Here is a 27,660-nt window from a genome sequence, read left to right as displayed (position 1 = left end):
TTCTCAGCGTACATATTCAAAATTCTTTGATCTTTTATCGTTTTGTATTTTATGTCTTTTTTCTTGTACCTTTATTTGTATTTAAATTTATTATTAATCATCTAGTTAGTGTAAGTGGCACTGCCGTTCTAATTAGATATAAAATAAATAAAATAAAATAAAAATAAAATAAATAAGCTGTTAAATCTAAAAACATAGTCCAGCACATTAGCCACGTCGGCGTACAAATATAGTTAACAGTTGAGATTATTGAGTAGATATAAGACTAAATATTTTTTATAAAATACAGGCAAATCATAAAATAAAATATACTTGAATATATAATACATGTATTATATATGAATAATATATATGAAGGAAAATATCGTCAGGAAACCAGCATGTCCGAGAGTTCTCCATAATGTTCTCTAAGGTCTGCGAAGTCTGCCGATCCACATTTGGGCAGTGTGGCGGACCATGACTGAAACCGTTCTCTTTCTGAGAGGAGTGATCAATTTATGCTAGTTTACCACTAAAAACTTGCAAGAGTTGACGACGGCATGACGAGATGACAACAATTTTTTTTTGCCTTTTATCCCTAAGGACACTTGGCCTTCAGCAGTGAACGACAAAACATAGAATTATTCCGTACGCTCCATAAAAGCGTAATGAAATCTCTACCGTGGTGGGCGTATATACCTACCACTAATTCTAACTCTATCATAATATTATAATATACTCTACGGCCCGCTTCTTCAATTCTTTTGTAGCTCCGTAACCGTCATTTTCAGTTGCCCTGTCACGGCATCGACTAATGTTGCATAACACCCGATACGAACCAATCATGAGCCTGTTGCAAAGTAAACAGACGTGAATTTCCCTATTTTCAAATGTTCATTATTAGAACTCGCCTTCTATATTTTATCGTTCACTGGCCTTAGGCATAAACCCCATATTTATGTGGCACTGCTGATGCAAGCTAGTCTACAGAATCCCTTCTACAAGATAAAGTCTGCATGGGAGATGTTGCATGGCTGCAGGACGATTTATTGAATGCCTCAGGGCTTTGGGGCTATAGCGAACTCTCTTTGCATGTCTCTTTTAAAACTAGTGCAAGTTGTTAGAAAGCGCCTTCTATGCTTTATCGTTCACTGACCTTAGGTATAAATCCCATGTTCATGTGGCACGTCTGACACTAGCTAGTCTACAGAATCCCTTCTACAAGATAAAGTCTGCATGCGAGATGTTGCATAGCTGCAGGACGATTTATTGAATGCCTCAGGGCTTTGGGGCTATAGTGAACTCTGTTTGCATTTCTCTTTTAAAACTAGTGCAATCGGTCAAACGAACCTGTCTCCTTACAATATAATATAGCTTAATAAGTATTCACTAAGTATATTATAATTAAATCAAGTTCTTTTTTTATTCTATACTGGCTGATCCACGCGACTTCGTACGCGTGGATTTAGGTTTTAAAAATCCTTTGATTGAAACTTTGAACTCTTTGATTTTCCGGGATAAAAAGTAGCCTATGTCACTCCAGGTCCAAAACTGTACCCATGCAAAAAGTCACGTCGATCCGTTGCTCCTTTGCGACGTGATTGAAGGACAAACCAACACACTTTCGCATTTATAATATCGCTCGGGTCGGGATTTCGCGTCTTTTGAGTGCATTTCGGACACAATTACTCAACAAATCTTATTTAACTTTTTATAAGACTGTTTTTTTAAGTAGGTAGGAATTATCAAGAAAATTGACTTAGGGGCGATGAAGAGAACTATGCTCATAGACCATATATCTCTAATCTCTATATTGTGCTCAAGTCAGAATTGAAAAGATTCGTCAAACTTACCTGTTATAAAGCTGACTGACTGATCTATCAACGCACAGCTTAAACTACTGAACGGATCAGGCTAAAATTTGGCATGCAGATAGCTATTTTGACGTAGGTATCCGCTAAGAAAGGATTTTTGAAAATTCAACCCCTAAGGGAGAAAAACTGGAGTTTGAAAGTGTAGTCAAAACGGACGAAGTCGCGAGCAAACGCTGACTTTATTAATTACTTAGAGGCATACAGTCTGTTCTTATCACTAAGGTACACAGAATAAATAGTGAATTACCTATAGGTAGTTAGATGCTTCACGTATGTTTGTTTACGTTATCTTTCTAAGAAGCACTTTAGTTGTGCCAATATATAAATATTGGGTGTCTGTCTATCGTGTTTGTTTTGTTAAGAAGCTAATTAATTATTCTTTATCAAAGTAATAGAATTCCTAAACTATTACTTTATTAGTAGGTAGGTATAGACTGTATACTTGTATAGACTTATGTGTATTCCAACTTCAATGATCTAACTGCTATGTCTTATGTTTGTATTTGCGTATGTTACTTTTTAAAAAAATTACTGTCATAATATTCGTTTTTTAAACGTCAGGCTTTAAGAGTTAGCGCGCACTACGGTCCGTACGTTTTAACCCCGCAAAATCTGTGAACTATGGAACTACGAGGGTCATTCAATAAGTAGAGACAAATTCTATAATTTTAAAACTATTCAATGAATATGTAAATAATGAATTTGAGGTGAGCTACTCACAAATTTGTCATTATTTTGACTAAATTCTTAAACTGGACACTTTCAAATAAAGATTTTTATATAAACCTGTGAAGATGATATTGTTAGGGGCGCGATTTGCATTCCATAAGTCTACTTTGTCCCATTAGTTTACAAATTGTGGAAAACCAAATGAAATTTGAATTTCGCGGGCACACCCGTGTCTTGGGCCTTAAGTACGGAACCGTGGTGCGCGCTAGCTCTTAGACCGTCAATTTTGTATGCAAAATAAAATACATGAAAGCAATTCATGGAAGGCATGCGCATTGTTTATTTATGTCTGCGTAGTCGGGACGCGAACCCACGACCCTTGGCTCGCGTGGCCTTTTTGTTGACAGCAAGGTCAGAGAACCTCAGTCGTTCAACGGTAAAGAACAAGAATTATCTGAAAGACTCCACCACTGATTCGGAAAGAAAATCCTACTGAGTAGAGCCAGCAAGTTTAGCTGTTACTCTTTGCAAAAGGCAATCCTAATCTTCTATCTATATAATATAAAAATGAATCACTAAATGTGTTGCTCATCGCAAATCTCGAGAACAGCTGAACCGATTTCGCTAATTCTTTCTTTTATAATATTCCTTGAAGTACGAGGATGGTTCTTAAGGAGACAAAAATTAAAAAAAATTCGAGTTCGCCAGGGCAGCTAGTAATATTATAAATGTGAAAGTGTGGATGTTTGGATGTTTGTTACTCAATCACGCAAAAACGGCTGAACGAATTTGGATGAAATTTGGAATGGAGATAGATAATACCCTGGAGATAGATAAGACGTCGCGTCGTTACCACTACGCTATGGTAGCAACTTTTTATCCCAGGAAATCATAGAGTTCCCATGTAGTTTACATAACCTATATAGGTATCCCGTATCCACGCAGACATCATCTAGTTATTTTTAAAGTACCTTTTCTTCCACTTGCTCGTAATTGACTACTTTACTGAAGAAAGGTTTTCACTACAGAGGCCTGCTATTGGGTCTTTACTGGCCGCACGCCAACAATTTCCAAGAGGACTGTAATGGAAATTGCTGGACAGTTTCATACTGATGACGAGGTTCTTTATGGTGTAGACTAAAATAAATTGTGTTTTTTTTAGGCACACGATTTTATAAATATTCTGACTTATAATAATAAAATCGTCTATTTTTAATTTTTATTTTTCTCTTTTTCAATAGTTTTTACTTATTTAATTATTTAATTAGGTATTATATCTTTTTTATATTTTTTTTATCTACTGTGATCAAAAAGTACCAGGAGTTCATAAAAATGAAGAAGACTCAGTCACTGTTGTTCTACGAGTCGAGAACAACAGTGACTGTTTTCTTTATTCTTATGAAAACTTACCGATATTGATTTGAAGATAGGATTATCCTTTATCTATTTTGCAAATTGTTAGTCGACCAATTTGAGTTTTTTTTTTACTGGTACATATACAATATACATCTTCATATGAATTAAAACTTTGTTTCTTCTATTAATTTTTTATTGATTCCTCGCAATTGGAAGAAAAGTACTATACAATTCTCGGCCGAAATTAGCGATTACCAACCTCGTTTAGTTTAAAAGTTTCAAAATCACTTAAGAAGTCCTCGGCTTCGCCTCAGCCTTCCAATATAGTACTCGGCCAGTAATCGCTATATTTCAGGCCTGGAATGTAATGTACTATTACAAAGGCCTAAAGATGAAGGGCATTACATAACCGATAATAAAAACGATGTTCCTCAGAATCGATTAATATTCGAGTCACACGTCGACCTTCACCGAGAGAATCGCTAATTTAATTCAAGACGCAAACTTTAAACCTACATACATGCATGTATGATGAATGAAACAAGCGAAATCGCGTGCCTTCGCATATTAAATGCCACAAGTAGGTACCTAACTAATTTATTATTTTACTAGCTGATGCCCGCGACTTCGACCGCGTGGATTTAGGTTTTTAAAAATCCCGTGGGAACTCTTTGATTTTCCGGGATAAAAATTAGCTAAAGCTTAGCTAAAAAAAATGTCACTCTCCAGGTCTTAAACTATACCCATGTAAAAATCACGTCGATCCGATGCTCCGTTGCGACGTGATTGAAGGACAAACCAACAAACAATCACACTTTCGCATTTATAATGATGAGTGGACTACACAAATTTCAATGCCCTATTTCACCCTCTTAGGGGTTGAATTTTCAAAAATCCTTTCTTAGCGGATGCCTACGTCATAATAGCTATCTGCATGCCAAATTTCAGCCTGATCCGTCCAGTAGTTTGAGCTGTGGGTAGATAGAATCAGTCCGTCAGTCAGTCACCTTTTCCTTTTAGGTATATAATTATTTAGATTAGATTATTATCTTATACATTACGAGATGTTGCCTGCGACTTCATCCGCGTCCGTTTTGAAATTTGATTTTCCGGGATAAAAAGTAGATTATGACCTTCCCCGGGATGCAAGCTATCTCTTTACCATATTTCGTCAAAACAAAATCGGCGGAACGGATGGGCCATGAAAAGTTAGCAGACAGACAGACACACTTTCGCATTTACAATATTGTCTGACTGACTGATTAATCAACGCACAGCAAGTGCACAGCCGGGTTAGTTGGTTTGTTGGCTTGTCCTTCAATCACGTCGCAACGAAGCAATGGATCGATGCGATTTTTTTGCATGGGTATAAACAAAGACCTGGAGAGTGACATAGGTTACTTTTTATCCCGGAAAATCAAAGAGTTCCCACGGGATTTTTAAAACCTAAATCCACGCATACGGAGTCGTGGGCATCAGCTAGTAAGAATATATTTTTGAAAGTTTAAACCCTAAGGTAGGTAGGTACCTAATACCTAGATATCATTGGCGTAAATTCTTGACCCACGATGCTTTTCTTCGGCCAGGTGGTCTTCTGCCGGCTATTTTCCCCTGAATAATGAGCTGAAGGAGATCGTATTTTATATTATTACCTATTGCGTTGTGCGTAGGCACAACTAGGTCAAGCCTAAATTGAAGGAAATATGTTATTAATTTATAGAAAGCCATTAATAATACTCCTACATAACAATATAAAATAGGTAGGTATTCATTACTTTTTATCTATAAAATATTCAATAGTTAATAGGTGGGTTCGAACTGTCGGCCTTATAGGAGCACTCTCCATGGTAGCTCGGGTGAGATCTATAGAGCGGTCTTTGACTTTGCTTATACTTAAGACAGAGTTAAAACGAGACAGTGCTATATCTCTCATATAAATCGGTCTCGTTTTAACTCAAACTTAAGTCTGAGCAAAGTCAAAGTGCACTCTACAGATTTCAGCATAGATTTCAGCCTGAGTCGTGCGTGCCGAACATGAGAGTCAACAACGGACGGGAGTTAGGTACGAGCGATATGAGATACGAGATACAAACCTGCCAGGAATCAAACTCGGGACCTCCCACTAATAAGACCACGGTGCTTACCGCTGCGTCAGTAGATCTTCTACGTAGTATAATGACGTAAGTAGATCTAGGACTTTTATATGCGCTGACAAATTACTATGCTCTAGTCCTACTTCTTTTTTAATTGGACTGGTTTATATTCTGTTATCAGTACCCTTATTATGAATGCGGAAGTGTGTTTGTTTGTTGGTTTGTTGGTTTGTCCTTCAATCACGTCGCAACGGCGCAACGGATTGACGTGATTTGCATGGGTATAGATAAAGACCTGAAGAGTGACATAGGCTACTTTTTATCCCGGAAAATCAAAGAGTTCCCACGGGATTTTTACAAAATCTAATTCCACGCGGATATAAGTAGTAAGAAATTAATAAATAAACGTTTATTCGCTGCGACGTGATTGAAGGACAAACCAACAAACAAACACTTTCGCATTTATAATAAGGGTACCTACTGATTTAGAATTGATTGAGTTGCGTACAACTCCTAGGAGGAATCAGGTCGTCAAGATGGCCATGTCATCGAACACAATATTGCAACGTAGCCATCAAGGCGAGCGACAATGCGATTACATCATCTTGCATAAGGCATTGTTAACATTATTAGTTTACGTGGAAACGCTAAAATCGGCCGAAAATGGTGTTAACACCCACAACATGGCTTTGACGTAAGGCGCTTAAGGCTCTAGTCGAACAGAAAGCGTATCAAAAATATAATGTTGTTAGTTGTTACATTAGGTACGTAGCTGAAAGTATTGTAGGAACATCGACCTTTAGAAAAAGACAGTTGGCTAATTTCGCCTTCGTAGAGCGTTATCTCTGTCGCAAACTACCTATGTGAGTTATAACGTTTTGTCAGTGAATGAAAAAGAAAAAGAAAATGATTCTTTGTCTAAGTCACTTGATTGTAAACGGCCGAGTGGTTTATGACGTCATCTGCTCGTAAACAGTTGCGTGTATAGTATCGTCAACAACCAAAGTTTACGTAATTAAGTTTAAATAATATTTTTGTTTTCGTTTTTTCTTGCAGTACCTAAGTATATTACTTATGTTATGGAACGTAAAATATACATTTTTATAGAATCCTTAGACATAACTAAGTGATTAAAACGCAGAACAGTTTTTAAAAACCTGTCAAATATCCTATTCGAGTAAAAACAGGGTAGTGTAAATACCTAAACGTAGAGAAAGGTTTTTAAATGAAAACAACTCATATTTAATTTTATTACATTTTAATGAAATAAATAAATTAATCTCTAAAATTACATCAATCATTAACTTTGGCATAAATTTTCTAGAACTAATAAAATTAAATGGATATGTGTCAACTCTTTTCTAATCATCCAATGTATGATTTTTTCAAAGCAATACTTTGAATGACCATACTGTGAATTACGTATAACTCGTGCCAAATGAAGAAAACGAATCGAAACAGAAGTGGCGCTAATAATCCCGTCTCACTCAAGCACTATAATATACAGATTAGTGTGCAAGTGAGAAGGAATGTAGCTGCCATTTTCAATTCGTTTCTTTATTGGCACAAGTTATAATATTATACATTAAATAATAATTTTAGGCACAAATTATAAATGACGATGTTTACATATTCAATTTATTTATTTTTAAACTATAATAATAAGTAAGTATATTTCTTTTTTTTATAATAAAAATTATCTATTTAATATAAAGTAGGTACAAGCGATACGTTACGTAAAAACTAAAAACTATCAATAATAGCTTATTTTTTTAATTATTATTTGGAAACGTTATATCGAGTTATTAAGATAAAATCAATACTGAATACGATACAGAAATCGTTAATTAATCGTTAATTGTTATAATCATGATACACTTTTGGTTTATTTTTGCATTTATTTAAAGCATGTGCAACTATTTGAACAAAATTAATTAATATATATATAGTATAATATATATAGTGGTTTAATAGATAGTTATAATTTTGGCATTCTACTTTTAGCAAAACAATATTGACGATATGTTTAGGAATATTAGGTATATACCTATTCGCGTTTTGTTTATACATTAACTAGACTGTTTAAATAAAGAGACAAAAATTATGTAAAAATTGGCTCGTACTCGTACTCGATTATTATTAATTGTATTTCGAAAATAATTAACAATCACGTTTATTAGTTTAAATATTTTTGCAATTCCCTATTTATTTCAAAATATAATTAGTAAGTAAGTATAATAAAATATTACTTTGATAACAACTAAGTATGTATAATATTAGGTTAATGCCTGGTAAGTGGTATGGATTAAAATGCGACTCACGCGACACCTGTTGATGGTAATATGTCAGAAATCTTCTCGCAAGTCCCAAAAATAACGGTACTGTTTACAAAATGGACGATGAGCGAAATCAAACATTAATTTTTATATATATTCGATTATTATTATTATTTAAAATATATTAATTTATTTTCTCTTAAAAGCAAATTTTGGCAACGATTTTACTAAAAATATATCGAAAGCTTGAGTAAATATTTTTTGATATTAATTATTTCTTACCATCTAAACTACTTTTTTTACTACTTATATGTATAGTATATTTTTCTATTACATATTAGAAATTGACGACTTATATAGACATCAAATGGATAGAAAATATTTGAACACGCTTAGTTTTTTTGGAAATCCACACATTCCTCTATATTTAATAATAATAATTGTTATAAGTATATATTGATTAAGATTTGTAAATATTATATGAAGTTATAAAAAAAGCTAAATATAGTATTGCCTCCTACATTATATGTTTTGATACAGATAGTAAAATATTTCAAAATGTTATAAAAATTAGGCCAATTCACTGTGAATAATTATGTTAATTGTAAAAATCTACAGTATATTTACGCTCTTGTTTTTATTTTTCAATTTCCTTAATTAAATATTTTAAAATTTTGGTCGTAACTGGAGTAAAATTTACACTTTGCCTGATGCTTAAAATATCAATATTAGGCCACCACATTATAGCATATTCCGTTTTTAAATAAATAACATTTACTAAATTGTAATTTAATATGATTTGATTAAAATTGACCAGTGATGGTTCCATTTGCTAATATTTAAAAATATAGAATTTGTAAGTTATAAATAGAATACTTAAATTTTATTTGGTGTGGGATGGAATACTTATTTTTGATACACATCGTAATTAATATTATAAAAATAATATCAATTACAAATTAAAATTATCCTATTAAAGCTTACAAACCAAAGAATAATATAAAGACGCCAGTCTCTCTTAAAATAAAGCAATAAAATGTAAACATTTAAGATAAATAATATCATAAACAGCCATACTAGCACACATTTACATGCATAATACTAGAGTATATTACAAACTAATAATATATTTGTACCGGCTTTGTTAAAATGATAAAGAGAATATTATTACATAAATGCAATAGATTTTATATATTTTATTTTTAATATAATTGATTTAAATTGAATCTAATTAATGAGAAATTATAATACCTAATGCAGGACTTAAATAGATCATTTTCTTTGGTCTGTTGATATATTACCTTTACTTGACTTTTTATCATTATTGTTACTTACATTTTGTAGCACACTTGTTTGTAATAAACTACCTAGTTACGTATTCACGTAACACATTTGTTACGGAAGTAAATTACGTCATTAAAAATTATCTTTTATATCTTCACTTGAAATTAATATAGTTAGTTACCTAGTGAAACATTTATAATTCAATAATAAAACTCTGCTTTCATTCGTGTTTCATTTATAAAATATTGCATTTTTGTACATTGGTACTTTTTGTGGATTTTCTATAATTTTTCCAGCAATAAATGTGGGCGCCCTAAATTATAGGCAACTTTCATATCTTTTTTACTTTACTACTAACTTACAATACACATTCAAAAGCATTTTAAAAACTTAGAAAACATGCGCGTCTCGTAGCGATTTGGATAATATTAAAACAACATAATCTCTATGTAGGTTACTTACCTACTTACTACACACATTAATAAACGCGACGAAACTACTATTTCTCCGTATATATTTTTCTAAAACTTAATCCTAAGTCCTTTAAGGAAAAACCTAAATATTTAAAGCATTATTAATACTGTTCCACATTTCAAGAGAAAAATACATAATATACCTACCTATAGAGATATTTGACTAACTATTTTTATAATGTTAAAAAGTTTCCAATAATAATTAATAAATTAATAAATATACATAGATTTACATTGTAAACATTTTTGGATCATTGGATCCATGGTATCAATGATATGATACCATGTATCATTGTGTAAACATTTTTGGATCATTGGATCCATGGTATCATGGTATTGGAATCATTGGATTCATCCAAAAATGTTTACAATGTAAATTCTGAGAATATTTTTACGAGAAATATAGGTACCTACTTAAAATATTTTTTTAAAATTTTGGTACCTAATCATTCTTTATTTAAATTACTATGTACTCAGATCGTAGAATATATTTTATAAGTTCAATATTTTCAAATAAAATATAGCTTTCCAATGACAAATTTTAACGAACGAAAACGCCTGTATTCAAATTGACAGAGTATATTTAATTTATAGTAGATATATTTATTTTTAATATTGACTACAATATGGAAGACAACAATAAACATACAATTAACTTTAACACACACACACACACACACACACACACCAAGCACCTAAACTAAACACTAAAACAACACTAAAATCTAAAAATATAGTGTAACGTACAAACATACCTGAACGCGTCGCAACGCACCCAACATTATCTAGTCACAAAAATTAATGAGACTAAAACGTCATTTTCATCACATAACTTAAACTAAAAAAAACTATTAGGTACATCTATTAACTATAACAAATAAAAACTTAATAAAAGTCCTTTAATGAATCTGAGTAAATGATAAAGCTACAATACTTAAAAAATATTATTATATATTTTGTTGATAAATTATGGCACAAATTACCTACTGATACTAGATGGGGCGCTTCATAGTAACATGTTCCGACGAACACCGATGTCCGACTCCTGTCAATTGTAATCCGGTTTAAGCCGCTTTTATCCGCTTTACACGTATTAAGTTATCAAGCATTTAATTAAATTTTAAGTGACTTAATTTTAAGTAAGCGTTTTAATTAATATCAAATTTAAAAAAAAAATTATCCAGAAAAGTAATTAAGCTCTCAAGTTCATTCCGAGATGAACAGCGAAGTGCGTGAAATAATAAACTCTGTAATTTTTTATGTGCTCAGCGAACTCACAGAAGAAATTAACAATGAAATTTTACCTTTTATCATATCTATTTTAACTATATTTATCTTTTTTAACCTATCCAAACGTGCTGTACTTAGTTACCGGCAGGGGATGCGCAGGGTGAGGAGCGCGCGGCTACTTAACCGAAAAAAATAGACAAAACTCTATTCTACTTGTTTACTTGCACACTAAATTTTAACCTATAACCTATTACTAAATTCACTGTTTATGCGTTATGTCACTTAAAATTTAGTTAACTACTTAACAACTTAATGCGTGTAAATTAGGCTTTAGTCGAAGTCCGTTCAAAAAATTAACCTTATGCGATGGCTCTAAATTATAATTCACGTTATCATATTTGAGTAGGTGTAGGTAGTATTAGTACCTATAGTCTGTTCTAACTTATCTATGTTCGTCGAAATGGACTGCGTCTAAAACGGACTATGACAGGAGTGCGTACATCGATGTTCGTTGGAACATGTTGTTACTATGAAGCGCCGTATCTAATGGAATATTTTATATCGCTGCTGATAATATTAAAATTGTGCGTGTGCTTTTGTCATAATTTCGTTTGGAAGTACTCTCAAAATCGAAACAGCAATCCTTTATTGGCATTCTCGTATCTCTCGCCGAATGAGATCGATTTGATTTTAAGGTTTTTGTTTAAGCTTTAGTTCCATGTTTTGATTGGTACTCAGCTTGCATCTTAGTACGCAACGACGGGACGTCTTCGGGAATCCGCACGATTGTGTGGAATTTCTGAAAAATACAAACCAAAATGTAAACAAACCCAACCCAAACTAACCAGCTCGTTGAAAAGCCTGGACCACCGCAGTGACATCACTATCCCTATTATAAATGCGAAAATGTGTTTGTTTGTTGGTTGGTCCTTCAATCACGTCTCAATGGTGCAATTGACGTGATTTTTTGGATGGGTTAAGATAAACACCTGGAGAGTAACATTAGCTACTTTTTATCCCGGAAAATCAAAGAGTTCCCACGGGGTTTTAAAAAAAACCTAATTCCACGCGGACGAAGTCGCGGGCATCAGCTAGTGGATAATAATAATGGCTTACCATTAAAAAATATAGTATAAAAATCATGATCAAAAGATGATTAAAAGTAAAAACCAAAACTGTGATCTGGGGGCACGGCAGTGCCCACGCCATGTTGAGAAATATAACTTACCTCCATCTTAGTCCCGGGCGTAACTCTCCACAGGTAGACCATGTATCCGGGGATGCACATCATGGAGGACAGTGCGGTGAACCAGCCGAACGCGTGGGACCACCACGGGTACTCGTAGTTCATGTACTTTATTGGCTTCCACTGAACCAGATTGAAGATGAAGACACTCTGAGGAAAGAAAAACATTAATTGATTTGGAAAAAATCCAATCTAATTTTGTTTATCAATCATACCATAGAAAAAAGATAAAAAAGTGATTTAGTATTTTTCAATCTCGCAATGTATAGCATGCAAAACTCGGGTCAATGCCCCGCTTACGACGCAGCATTGACTCCGAATAGCCTACTTATGCAACGTTCGTTGACCTCTAGCGTCAGTCTATCGTGAACTTTTACAAAATGTAGTTTTTTTTAATTTTTTGCGTTCTTTTTTTGTAGTATTATATCAGTAATCATCAGGACTGTCACCTGTTTTTCGTTTTTGCTAGTGTTCTGGTTACGCCCTGTATAATTACTGAAGTAAGCAGGTGTGAGAGACAGATGGACGGACAGACAGCACTATAGTCACAACATAGGGGTTTCTTTTTGCCCTGATTCCAAGAGCATACAGTAAAATCATACTCACAATACAGATAGCAGGGGTAAACCCAACCCAGCAGAACTTCCACCAGATGGTAGGATAGTAGCCGATCATCTCCTTGATGCCGTCGTAGAAGCGGTTCACGCCGAACGCCCAGGATATGGAGACGCACTCGAAGAATATGAGGAACAGGAGACAGAAACCGGACACCGCGTACGAGTCCAGAATTTGGAAGACGTACATGCCGCCCTAGAAGTATGATTGAAATTTTTAATAATTAATTTAGATAAATAAATCACTTATTTGCCTGAAACATTAAATTACAGGCATAAAAAATAAAGATGGTGTAAATATTCTTCATTGTAGAAACTAATAGCCCAACCAAATTTCGGCCACAGTGGACAATCTTCACAGAGATTAGCAGGAGATATTCCTTCACTCTCATAGCCCGATGGGATGGAAATCCGACAGGACTGTGAGAAATGAGGTGCAAAACCAACGGCTTTACGTGCTCACAAGGATGACACGCCGCCAACTTCCTAACTCCAAGCTGGTACAGAGAATTTATTAAAAATTCAATACACAGTCGAATTATTAGAAGATTATTAGAAACCTAAAAAAATCACCATCAACCATTAGACCACCACCGTATGCAATCATGCCATCTTCGAAATAAAGTTTGGCGGTCATCATGCGAAAATCTGCATCGTCTAAAGCCGCTTCTTTTAATTTTATGTAACCTGACCCCCTAAATTAAACACCTTTAAGAATCTCCGGCGATTGGTCTCTTGTCTGCAACCTCTTTTTTAATACTAATCTTGAATATTGGTCTTCTACATTTAAGATTTAAAGAAAGCGAGCTAAGTAAGATAAATGTCAAGGATTTTATATCGCAATCTAACCTACAGTGCTAGTTTTATGACTTACAGATTACTTAGTCTACATCTACGTGTTTCGTGGTGGTACGATAATTATTGTATTTAGATGTTAATGAAGTGGTAAATATCTACGTACATATTTGAAAATTTGACACATATATCCAAAGTACTGAGTATGATCATTTTGTAAGATTTTTTCCGTTAACTGGCAGATGATGCTTTCTAACTTTAAGTCAGCCTGTATTACTTTTATATTATCATCACAACCCATCGCTGGTCTATACTGAGCACAAGTCTCAGAATAAGATGGATTTAAGCTACTGTTCACCACGCTGACCAAGCGTGAATTGAGCACAACTGAGAACTCAGGATACTTGGGAACTATGATTGACGAAACCGGCGACCACTGTTTGGAAATACGGTGCCGCATTGAACAGGCTGAAGGCTTCCTGAAGGCTGCCTTCAGGAAGCTTCGAGATGTCTTCCTGTCCAAAATTCCTCAGTGCTTGAAGACCTAAGTCTTCGAACAGTGCGTGTTGCCAGTGATGACATATGGATCCGAGACATGGTCGCTAACTATGGGCCTCATAAAAAACCTCAGAGTCACTCAGCGGGCGATGGAGAGAGCTATGCTTGGAGTTTCTCTACGTGATCAAATCAGAAATGAAGAGATCCGTAGGAGAACTAGAGTAAGTGCGAAAAGGCAGACGTAGACCTGGCCGTAGACGAACATCCTGGCTTAAGAACCTTCGCCAGTGGTTTAACATGAGTACAAGGTCACTGTTTAGGGCAGCGGTGAACAAGATCGAGTTAGCCGTAATGATTGCCAACCTCCGGTAGGAGATGGCACGAGAAGAAGAAGAGAACTCAGGCATTGCAGGTCACGATGTTTTCCTTTACCACTAAAGCGATGACTTAAAATGTACATAGCTCCGAAAAGTTAGAGATGTGTGCCCAGAATTGAACCCCAAACCTCCCCAAATCTAAACCACTAAGTTATCACTTGCATTAAAGAAAATGTAAAAATATCCTTACCTCAGAAATACACGATAATCCAACCAAGTATGATATAACGCAAGTGATAGCAATGAAGATTTCCTTCCTTCTCCTCAACAGCTTGGGCCATTCGTCTATAACGGCTGTGATGAAACCTTCCATGGTGCAGAACTGGCTGTCCAATCCTATGAGGAGCAGCATGAAGAAGAACAGACACGACCAGAGTGGAGCTCCCGGGAGTTGGAGCACTGCTGATGGATACGCCAGGAAAGCTAAGCCGGGACCTAAAAGCAGACATTGGTATAAGACAGACATTTATTAAAATTGGGTATTTGACTACATCAAAATAAATTATTTCTCAGTGATTATTAATTAGAGTGTCTTCCAAAATACGTAAAATCTACGTCCTTTGTTAGTTTTAAGTGTATTAATAACCATTTTAAATTATCGATTAAACTAAAAAAGTACGTCACATTCCAGTATTTCATAGAATATCGCATACTAAGTGCGCGTTTTGACGTTTGATAAAAAGTTACTGATTTGACTATGTCGTGTCAAATACCGTATTGAAGAAGACTCAAAAATAGATTAATTTATCAGCTAAATTGGTGTCTTAATTTAAGAATAATTGGTATCTTGTTTTTAATAAAGTAATCACCATATTTTATCAGATAGGTACTTTACATGTTCTGCTCAATCTATTTTCATAATTATTATTAAATTGTGAGAAAATTAGGAAAGTACAAAAATTATACTCCCTCTATAACCTCTCGCACAGCCAAGGGTCCCTGGTAGAGATCTCTCATAGAGATAAGTGCTTCCCTGCCCATTTTTACTCTCTTTTTCTCTTTCTTGTACTTAAATGTTTTTGGTACAAAAAAAAATCATCATCCATTTAGAAAATAAAATACCCACCTGATGCTGCAACTTCAGCGACTGGTCTTTGCTGTTCATGAGCCATGAAACCGACGACAGAGAAGATAACGAAACCAGCGAACATTGATGTACTGGAGTTCACGGTGCATACGATTAGAGCATCTCTGAAAAAAAAAATTGTAACGTCCACCTTTTTTCGAACGAATTTCTGCCACGTCAGAGACAGACAACAGACTAGCAAACGCATGAGACAAGACTATAGTACACAAGTATGTGCAAATACTGCACTTTCTAAATAGAAAGTGCACCAGTATTAGTTTATGCGATTGAGGATTTCTAATAAGAAGGAGGAGACCTAATAATATTAGATAGCACTTAATCTGATTGAATCGGAGAGAGAAGAAGTGCAGAATCGGTGACATTACGGGAAACGGCTATTTTTTGACGGTGTGACTATACTTAACATCAATTAATAACTATACTATAACTCCCGCAAATTGCTAATGCGCGTGGCCGCCATTTTGGTGACGTCAGCACTAGAGTGAATTTTTCGAGCTGATTCGACATAGCAATTTGCAGGACTAATATCGACTCTGATAGAAAAAAACATTAATTCAAGACAGTAATTCTTCTCTATTGACATAAGTTGTAGTCTAATTACATTTATAATTATTTAGGTATGCCGATAATTTAAAGTGGTGACTCCGTCGAGGGTGATTTTGGGACCAGTCTTGTTCGACTTGTATGACCATGTTTTATTTTAACATTGAGCATAATATTTAAAAGTTAATGGGGGCCGATTCTCTAGTACACAATCTCTAAATTAAACTAAATTAACAGGTCTAAATCTAGTGCTTTCCTTTTCCGCAAGCAACATTATGAAAGGGATAGCAATAGATTTAGACGTGATATTTTAGTTTAGTTTAGAGATTGTGTACAAAGGAATTAGCCACATTAGTGAATTCTGTGTCTAGTGACTTCGTCCGTGTGGATTTAGGTTTTATTCCTGGGAAAAATTCATGGGAACTCTTTTTATGCCAAGTCAATCTTTCGGGATAATAATTAGCTCCATCTCCATCTCCGGGATTCATGCTACCTCTGCAGTCTGTACTGTATACTTTGTCAAAACTGGTTTAACGGATGGGCCGTGAATATATAAGATACTAGCTGATGCCCGCGACTTCGTCCACGTGGATTTAAGTTTTTAAAATCCTGTGGGAACTCTTTAATTTTCCGGGATGAAAAGTAGCCTATGTCCTTTCCCGGGATATTTATTTATTTATTTATTATTATACCATAATGTGCACTGTCCTAACAGGGTAGTAGGTACTAATGCGACAGTGCACTCCAATCTATCTTATACCTATTAACAATTATACTTAAAATTAAAAAATAAATTATTTACAACCATAATAAAATTATTAATCTACTACTTAACGGCTATCTTATGAGTAACTAATAATCCACATTGCTATCCTTGTGAGCTCAGTCAGAGAGCAACAAAAAATATCTATTCTTTCGGCTATTAAGTTAAGTATATAAGCTAACCCTGTACCAAATTTCATCAAAATCGATTGAACGGTTGAGCCGTGAAAAGCTGACAGACAGACAGACAGACACACTTTAGCATTTATAATATTAGTATGGATAAACTTACTTGTAAACGTTATTAGTGAACTTGTTGTAGCTCCCCAAAGCAACTAAAGTGCCCAACCCGAGACCGTACGAGAAGAAGATTTGCGTGACGGCATCTATCCATACTTCCGATTCGAAGAGTTTTGACATGTTTGGCATTACATAGAACTTGATACCTTCTATCGCACCGGGCAGAGTTATACCTGATAAAAGAAATTATCTCTATATACAAAAACCGGCCAAGTGCGAGTCAGGCTCGCGCAATGAGGGTTCCGTACTACAGTCGTATTTTTTCGACATTTTGCACGATAATTCAAAAACTATGATGCATAAAAATAAATAAAAATCTGTTTTAGAATGTACAGGTGAAGACCTTTCATATGATACCCCACTTGATATAGTCGCTCACTTCGAAAGTTGAAAATACTAATTATTAGTTCATGACCACAATTTAATTTTTTTTGTGAGATCTAACCACAAATTCATGGTTTTCAGATTTTTCCCCAAATGTCAGCTATAAGATCTACCTACCTGCCAAATTTCATGATTCTAGGTCAACGGGAAGTACCCTGTAGGTTTCTTGACAGACAGAAGGACAGACAGACAGACAGACAGACAGACAGGCAGACAGACATACAGACAGACAACAAAGTGATCCTATAAGGGTTCCGTTTTTCCTTTTGAGGTACGGAACCCTAAAAATGAATCGCTGAATGTGTCGCTAAGCGCAAATCTCGAGAACAGCAGAACCGATTTCGCTAGTTCTTTTTTATAATATTCCTTGAAGTACGAGGACAGTTCTTACGGAGAGAAAAAATTTAAAAATTGCCTGAAAAAGTCTAAAAACAACACTTTTCTATAGTCCCATACAAAGAATTCGTAATAATACTTAAAAGTCAATTTGAACTTTAACACAATAACATAAAGTTTAAGTGTTAGTGGAGGGGTTGATGATGATGATGATGATGACTCACCTCTGATAAGTAGAATGGTAAGCAAGAAGTAAGGGAACAAGGCGGTGAAGTAGACCACCTTGCCGGTCCAGCGAACGCCCTTCCAGATGCAGAAGTAACAGAGGATCCAAACCAACAGCAGGGTCCCGGCGAGCTCCCAGCGAATGTTGCCGATGTGTTCGATGCCACTGGAGATTTGGAGAGCGCGACGCCTGTGGAAGATAAATGTTGAAAATTTTAGATACTTAGTTCCTAAAAAGGTAAAAACGCAAGTGTGCGTGCATGTCGGACCAATCAGTCGCAAGCAAGCGCTCACAAACATTTACATATACCAATACGACTTAAACACAAGCATGAGTCACTTGCCTTCGTGAAATGCAAGAACTATAACTGCCAAAGCCACCATGATCCAAACTTCATAGTTACTGATCGTTCCTCCCTGTGTTTATTGAAACCAATTATTGTCATCATGACTATATTATTGCGAGACCTTTGTCCTTTTACCATCGACTATCTTTCATATTATTTTAGACCTATAACTTTCTAACTGGCATAACACAATCCTAAAAAGCTTGGCGTTACGATTTCGTCCAAAGAGTGTTGACTAGCCGCATCTAAATCCTTCCTCCAGTAGGTACTGCTTGAGGCAACAATAAAATTTATTTTTCCGGAACTACATTACAACCTGGAGTTATTCAAGGGGCGGACCAACAAATTGCTGAAAGGTCGGCAACGCATTGGCGGTTCCTCTGATGCTGGAAATGTTCATGGGCGGTACTTAACATCAGGTGACCCGCCTGCTCATTTGCTCGCTATTTTTATTTAAAAAAACTAATGCGATTAAAGTTGATTAACTCCTTACTCCCAGTTAAGTTGATTAGCTACTTACTCCCAGAACTCCTTGACAGGGTCAGATAAGATGGCTTTGCTGACGTTCTTGCCGTTAAGCGTGCAGAAAGTCGTCATATCCATGTCGGACCAGCACGTCAAGTTCATTCTGTCGTACGGGTTCACGCATGTCTCTGTGTTCCAATAGTTGTCGCATGTACGCCAGGGCACATCTGAAAATTTCAATTTAATTCAACTTATTACTTCATTATTTACATAAACAAATGTAAATGTGTGCTTCAACCCAGAGGGCCGTAGAGGCTGACGAATACCTTTTATAACTCATCTAACAAAATATTTATTTAGAACGTACCTACCAGTAAGTAGAATTAACTCACCAGCTCGCATGGACATAAAAAAATAGAAGATGGCCCAAGCGAGGATGACGATGTAGTAGACGTTCATCCAACATGACATCACGGCGGCCGCATATCCAATACCTAAAAGATAAAATTATTATTGGTAGTAACACGTCAATCAAAAGTCTAGAATTATGAAACACTTGATAATGTTCCCAAAGAAGCTGAATATACATGTCTAAAGTACTATGGTATAATATCCACTTGAGTTGTTCGAAGAACCGATAAGTAGATAGGTGTTGGAAAGCAGAGCGTTGGCAGACCGCCATAGGAAGAGCCTTTTTTAGATGTTCTTACAAGAAATCTATGACCAGCTGTGAAAGTTTTAGATGCGCGTAAAAATAACTTCTTGTGCTTAATCCTGCGTAAATTCTGTCCTTATGATAATATGAAGACAATTTATTTGAACTCTCATACATTTGCGACAAAACATGAAATTCATAAAAAGTACATGCTTGGTAAAAAATAACTAACCTTTGAAAATAGGCGCAATATTGAACACGCCCAAACCACCAATCGTGAGCATCTGTCCCATCGCCAGCTCCATGAAGAACATCGGGATCCCAGCGAGGAAGAGCGTAAGGAAATACGGGATGAGGAACGCACCACCGCCATTCTTGTAGCAGAGGTAAGGGAAACGCCAGACATTGCCGAGACCTGTACATAAACGTGTATATCATTATCTGATTGATCTGATGATGATGATGATTACGTGTATATCGTGCATTATCTGATGAATATAAAGGACTACCAAAGGTCAAAGGTAAAAATTATCTTTAGTTCATAACCATTAAAATGTATAAATAACAGATAAAAGTATAGTAAATAAGTTTTATTGTAGTATATTTTAAATTAAAAAAACTACATTATTTTAAATTGTTATCAATCATTTTATACTGTCGTAAATTATTAAAGCCAATACCTAAATACCGCCCCTTTAAGATTATTTCAATGCCGAACGCTCAAATTGCGTTTGCCATAACACTTTGTGATTTATCGAAAGCGTTTGACAGTCCTTTGCGTAGTAGCGTAGTTCTTTGCTATTTGGTTTATGTATAAACCATAGAATAGTTACAAATTCACAAATAACAGATTTACTGTAACTCCAGTTGAGTAACTTCTTATTCAAACCGAATAAAAGTGTCAATTAACAAATGTGACAAAAAAGGAGTCCGGCAAGGATCACTTTTGGGTCTATTTTGGTTTCAAGTGTATGCAGATGGTACATTCACATGCGCTTTTTAATTTTTATTAAGCTTGATGTCCTTCAAATAAACTTAGTATATTTTAAAGATTAATTATATTCTTATTCTTTTTCCTTCTTTTTATTTATCTTCTTACCTATGGCCAAGCCGATTACTGAGAGGATGAAATCAAGCTTGCTCCCCCAGGACCCTCGCTCAGGTAAATCTGATTTTGTCGATACTTTGCTGCAATGGAAACAAAAACTTCACTGAAATAATTGTGAATAATAAGAAAATGTAAAGCTAACAGAATTGGAGTTAAAATTTATAATAGTTCAAGATCTTCGCTTGATTTTACGTTAAGTTTTGTGTTTAAGAAATATTTTGATCATGGCACAGTTTGGTTGCTTTTTGTTAGACCACTACTGCTATCTCACTAGGACACCAGTGGCGGCGCAACCAGTCGCGCTACCAACAAAATGTTTATACAGCTATACTAGCATAACAAGAAACAACGAATCAGATGATCACATCACTTCAAAATACATAGTTTTTTATTATTTTTCATTGTTTTTAATGTGAACTCACATTGCTCTGTTTTATAAGGTTGTATTTTGTTTTAATTATAATCTCTTCTATAAGGTAAGTTAAAATCTTACATGGGCTTCGTGCTGGCTCCTTGAACGCCAAGTTCAATTTCATCATTTTTGGTGTCCATATCTCTTTCTTCTCTGTTAAGTCCTTCTCTATTCTCTTCTTCTCCTTCCCAACTCCAATGTCTCTTGTTTCCCTCACCGTCTAGTAATGTATCAGTCAAGGGAATTGTATTAACATTTTTCTAGAAGTACGTGGACTAGATGAGTATTATTTGTTTATTGTACTGTAGTTTCAATTATCTGGAACAAAATTAACACTTTTAGGCATTGACTTATATATTACTTCGTATGGACAGGGCCATTGAACAAGCAAAATGGCACCGACTCAGTGGTACTTTAGCACCAATGCAACCTCAGTGACAGTCTGGATTTCAAACGGGTCGTTCATTAGTATCTAAGAGGTGGCGCTGATTTGTTTGGTTCCAAAACCGTGAAAAATTTTGTTCGCTTGGGCATATCTCGTCATTTATATCGATGCTTTTAGGGTTCCATGGGTATGGGATCGGATAGGATGTGATTGAAAAACAAGGCAACAAACAAACACACTTTCGCAGATGGGTCGAACTATACGCGACAGGTTGAAATGGCAATCGGGGTATGAGGCCGGGGGGGGGGGGGGGGACGCCCTCCACACCCGCACGTCGCACGGGTAAGCGCGGGGGCTGTGCGGGGCGTACCCACCCCGATTGCCATCTGGACCTATCACGTACTATCCATACCTACTAAAATAGCGAAAGTGTGTCTGTCTGTCACGGCTCAACCGTTGAACCGATTTTGACGAAATTTAATACAGAGATAGCTTGCATCCCAGGGAAGGACATAGACTACTTTTTATCCCGGAAAATTGAAAAGTTGCCATAGGATTTTTAAAAACATAAAGCCACGCGAACGAAGTCGCGGGCATCATTTAGTTATTAATAAAGCTATTTTTTTTATTCTTTTTTATTAATTGAGCAATTTTAAATTAAATAAACATGACAAAACAGGTGGCGTGGTAACTGGTAAGGTGAAAACTGTCGCTAGTAAATAGTAAATATTCCTATAAGTACCTACTGATATCTAACCATTCAAAAGCGTGAGACTCAAGTTGAAGTATATATTTCTATATGATTTATAGGTTTAGGAACTAGGGTTCTCCGTTCTAGCATAAATACTTCCGGATCGGAGAAGCATGGCCGTTAGTCCCGCAGTTAGAACTAACTGCTATCTAACATCGACGCTTGTTATTCAATTTATCCGATAGATACCAACCGTTTATGTCAATCAAATATAAAGTCAAAAGTCAAAAGTCAAATGATTTATTCAAAATAGGTAATTAATAACGCTTTTTGATGGTCAGATGTTGGATTTCTAAGATATAGTGGTGATAATTACGCAAACTTAAAACTAAAGCTACGAGGGTTCCAAACGCGCCCAGGTCTGAGAAGAGCCCACAACAAACTCAGCCGGGTATTCTTTTAATTATCACCACTTTACAAAATTATTGAAACTTATTAGAACTATCACAATCCGTTAAGCAACTCATTCCCAAGCTTGCTTATCACTTAAATAATCCTTTACATTGTAATAGGATTTTTCATTAGTTTACGTTTTATGAAAACTATGAACTTGTTGAGAGACATAGAGAAAGAGCCTTTGAATGCCAGACCTTCGTTATTTTATAAAAGCTGAAAGTTTCTCTGCGCATTGTCACCGACACTGGGAGGAACAAGCAGCGATTATGAAGTTTGGATCATCGCATCGTGGCTTTGGCAGAATTACCCGTAGTATAAGATTTTACGTCTCACCAAACGTTGCTAGAATTCGAGAATCGAAACACAATAACATCAAAGTAAAATGGACCTAAAGAGCCTTGAATTGAAGTCAAAAATTCAATGCCACTGATTTTAATTTCGCAAGGTTTCCGCTTGGAGCGCTGGCTGTAGACGTGTAGACAAACTTGAGCTTTAAAACAAGGTACTTAAGATCCAGTTTACTATAACGCAGAAGTGTTTCGACTCTCGAATTCTAGCAACGTTTGGTGTGACGTAAAATCTTATACTACGAAGGTGTATCAAATTTTTCGTCAAAGTATAATAGGTACTTAAACTAGCGGCACGCTATGATGGCCGGTTTGACGTTTGTCCGCTCATGAAGTTCCGTATTAATTGATAACGACTTTGAAGGAAATAATTGTATTACTTTATTGACGATAGTGATGTGCAGAGATTCATAAATTTTATCGAATGTAGTTTTAGGTTTAGGACTCAAAATTTATTTATTAAATTGATTTCTTAAATGTATACAAGTGTAGAAAAATCAGTTTGCACCATTTAAGGGGTGAATGTACTTGTGAATATGAACAATTTTCACTATGTGGACAAACCTCTGAAATCGCAAAAAAATATCAATAAATTTTTAAAAATGGAATCTAATACGATCGTCACATAGGATCGCTGGCTAGCACAACTACTACCTCCGGCAAACTCGCGTCAATGCTCAATGCAAAACAAAGCAGTTTCGAATTGACGTTGCTTCGAAAAGTATAAACTGTCAGTGCAATGCGATTGTGATATAGTTTTGACCTGGCTTTGGATTTCAAATATTGATACTGCATTACTGTTGACCCTTGCTCGTTAATTTGGACTCTGTTCAAGCCCTTTGTTGTGGATTTCGTCGATATGACCGAACGTACGCAGAGAACTGTTCTAAATAGTCAGACACGTGAGTTCCTAATACGCCTTCGTAACTATTTCGATCGTGAAGCTCAAAATGGAGGGCCAATTTTACCTATAACGTCAGTGGTTGAACGCGTAGCTGATGCGCTTAATATTGGACAACGAACTGTTAGACGGATAACTAAAAAAAAATATGGCGAGACTGGCACAGAAGAAAATAAACTTCACACACCAAAAAAGAGAAAACGAGCAAAACCAGTCGTAGGCATCGATAGCTTTGATGCCGATGCTATCCGAAGACATGTTTACGGCTACTATTTACAGAAGGAGTATCCAACAAGAAAAAAGTTGGTGCATTCACTGAAGGAAGCTGGATTATTCTTCGGTGGGGAAAGTTCTTTAACGAAGATTTTGAAGACCATTGGATTTCGATACAAAAAATGTAACAAACGCAAAATATTGATGGAAAGATTTGATATAGCGATGGCAAGGTATACTTTTTTACGGCAAGTGAAAGAAATCAAAAATTGGCAAAATGTTGTGTTCTTGGATGAAACATGGCTTAATGCTAACCATACTGTAGGCCGTTCTTGGAACGATGACACAGCAGCATCTACTTCCAAAGTTCCTGTAGGAAAAGGATCGCGACTTATAATTTGTCACGCCGGAACCATCAACGGGTTTGTCGAAGGTTCTCTCATGGCTTTTGCGTCAAAAACCACTGGAGACTATCATGAAGACATGAATGGAGAAAAGTTTACTGAATGGTTTACCTCAATGTTGTGTAGCCTCCCTGAACCATCTATTATAATTATGGACAACGCCCCATACCACTCGATGCAAATTGACAAGCCACCTGCCCAATCCCAAAAGAAAGCTGATATCGTCGCATGGCTTCGTAAAAATGGCGTAGATGCAAACATGAATATGTTAAAAGCGGAATTAGTACGTCTTTTAAAAGAAAACAAACCAACCAAGATCCGATACGTCATTGACGAAATAGCATTAGAACATGGGCACAGAGTTATACGGTTACCGCCTTACCATTGTGAGTATAATGCGATTGAGTTGGTGTGGGCTCAAATTAAGGGATATGCTGCAAGACACAATACAGAACCCCCATTTACCACAAAAAAAATGCTAAAATTATTAGAAGAAGCTTGTGAACATGTGACTAAAGGAGACTGGGAAAAGGTTGTGAATAGAACTGTTAAATTAATAAGGGAAGATTATGAAAGAGATGTGAAAATAGATAATATTATAGAAAACGAACATATAATTATTAATGTATGTGATGATAGCAGTGACGACAGTGAAAATAGTAGTATGGACGAATCTGATTAATTATGGCCTTTTGTGGCACCTTTTTCGGTATCTTTTGTATTCATATGTTTCTTGTGTGCATATAAAGTATGTATATTCATTTTCGTTCAAATATTCAGTTCGTTCAAATAAATTAAATAAACATATACATTTTTGTTTTATTAAACCTATTTAATCAGGTACAAAAACAAAACTTAATTGTTTTTTGTTCGAGAATAAATTGACATTCCACATCACTATTGTAATGTGTCAAACCGGCCATCATAGCGTGCCGCTAGTGTAGATTGTTTAAGTTTAAGGGTGTCTTTCAGAGGGTTGCCACGATACTAAGTGTCTGGCAATGCATGACGTGATTTACTATTCCAATACTACTCCGAAGAAAATATTTTAAAAAAAATACACTTTATACCCATTTCAGGTTAGCCCGCTTCCATCTAGGAACTCGGATGAATATTTTCAAAGTAACGCCTGCTTCTATATAACATTCTTTACTTTATATTTTGACGAAAGGTTTTATAAACACCTTACTTACATCGGGATCTACTGAACCAAATTTTTTTTTAAATTTTGAAAATTCTTTCACCAGTAGAAAGCTACATTATTCCTGAATAACACAGTAACATAGTTTGTATCTCGCTACCTGTGTTGGGGACAATGCGCAGAGAAACTTTTAACTTTTATAAAATAACTAAGGTCTGACACAGGCTCTTAGTCCAATAGGCATGCTATTTTGGTAGTCATTTTTTATTTTCATTAAATTATTATTTTAAGTTAAACAAAACAAAAAATAAAATAAAATAAAAGAAATTTTGCACAGAGGTTCCCTTAACAACCCTTAAGGAGGTTTAATAGACGAGGAATAAGGCCGAATTTTTCGAAATTTCCACAGGTTAGAGAACAAATAAGTACCTACCTATTCACATTTTCAATTGCATTTACAAAATGCTTAGACAGGTTATTATGCAAGGGGGAGCATGAGGGATTTTAGCGTGTAGGTACAAATCTTTCATAGTCCTATTCCCAGTACTAAGGAGATTTTTTTTAAATTCTGATACAAGTTAGCCCATGACAGCGATCTCACCTGATGATAAGTGATGACGCAGTCTAAAATGGAAGCGGGCTAACTTGGAAGGGGTATGGCAGTTTCATTAAACCCATATACCTAGGTACGTACCCCTGATCGGTTTCTACACGGCATTGTACGGGAACGCTAAATCGCTTGGCGGCACGGCTTTGCCGGTAGGGCTATCTCCTGTCCAAGGCCGAAGCCTCCCACCAGACCAGAGACGATTTAGAAAATATAAATTGCCTAATTGCCCCTGCCGGGAATTGAACCCGGGACCTCCCACTTATAAGACCACAGTGCTTACCACTGCGCCATGGGGGTCATTGGAGGTGTACCAGAAAAGTTATTATTCTTTTACAGCAAAGAAACCCCTTGAAGATCGTCCCCTGGAAGGTCTTTCCCCTTGAAACCTCGTGGAATGGAATCCTCGTAAACAAGAAAAGACTTTCAATGCACTTACAAAAAACACACACAGCACCATAAACGTAGACTCCACACTATACTATACACACGCACACACACAAATCATTTTCAATCACGGAGCACAAAGTATCCGAACGCGGCAAATGTCACTCGGAGCAAGATGGCGGAGTTGACAGGAGCGTGCTGGTCCGCCACATGCTTGATCGCGAATGCGGCATGGCTGGCTATCATGGCGACCTCAACGGGACCTCATACCGCGGGATATGATGTCGCCCCTTCAACTGTCAGTCGTTGAAAGAATTTATGAGCGTTGCTCCACAATCGCGACCCTCCGGAAGGTGTTGGGATCACGCAGGGGACCTGATTCGCTGACATTGCTGGGTGGATAAATTGATCGGCGATTGTCATTTTGTACGGACCAATTTGCTGATATGACTGTGTTCAATCCGTAGATTGACTCTCTTGTTCCAGTAGTCAAGCCGTTTAATCTATTTCTATCGTAGGAACAACTTCTATTTTCAGGTCACAATCGCACTTCGTAGGGAGTAAAATACATTGCAAAAGATTAAATATTTACTTAAACATAGTATTATTCTAATAAAATTTAACAAGCACTTCTGAATTAAGTTTAGAAGACCCATCTTACGGAGAAGAACCAGCAAAAAAAAACTATGCGGATGCTTTATTGAAAATGTTAGTTAGGTTGCGTGTTGCCAATAATGACA

The 27,660-nt window shown here is 35.9% G+C and overlaps 1 protein-coding gene across 1 annotated transcript; it reads right to left on the bottom strand.

Annotated features, from left to right (window-relative positions):
- Nucleotides 1-7,212: 7,212 nt before the first annotated feature.
- Nucleotides 7,213-27,237, bottom strand: Gat (GABA transporter). The gene is made up of 13 exons (XM_034981131.2): nucleotides 26,973-27,237; nucleotides 21,470-21,706; nucleotides 20,968-21,056; nucleotides 20,101-20,283; nucleotides 19,606-19,707; nucleotides 19,269-19,440; nucleotides 18,401-18,591; nucleotides 17,449-17,629; nucleotides 15,831-15,955; nucleotides 14,955-15,199; nucleotides 13,087-13,290; nucleotides 12,463-12,630; nucleotides 7,213-12,033 (listed from the first exon to the last, which is right to left on the bottom strand). Exons 2-13 carry the CDS (start codon nucleotides 21,526-21,528, stop codon nucleotides 11,938-11,940), a joined length of 1,815 nt encoding a protein of 604 aa, XP_034837022.1. The 5' UTR covers nucleotides 21,529-21,706; nucleotides 26,973-27,237; the 3' UTR covers nucleotides 7,213-11,937.
- Nucleotides 27,238-27,660: the final 423 nt, after the last annotated feature.

Source organism: Maniola hyperantus, chromosome 23, assembly GCF_902806685.2.
Source record: "Maniola hyperantus chromosome 23, iAphHyp1.2, whole genome shotgun sequence".
NCBI lineage: Eukaryota > Metazoa > Arthropoda > Insecta > Lepidoptera > Nymphalidae > Maniola > Maniola hyperantus.
The sequence above is the reverse complement of the archived record's forward strand: the minus strand, read 5'-3'. Positions and strand labels throughout refer to the sequence as shown.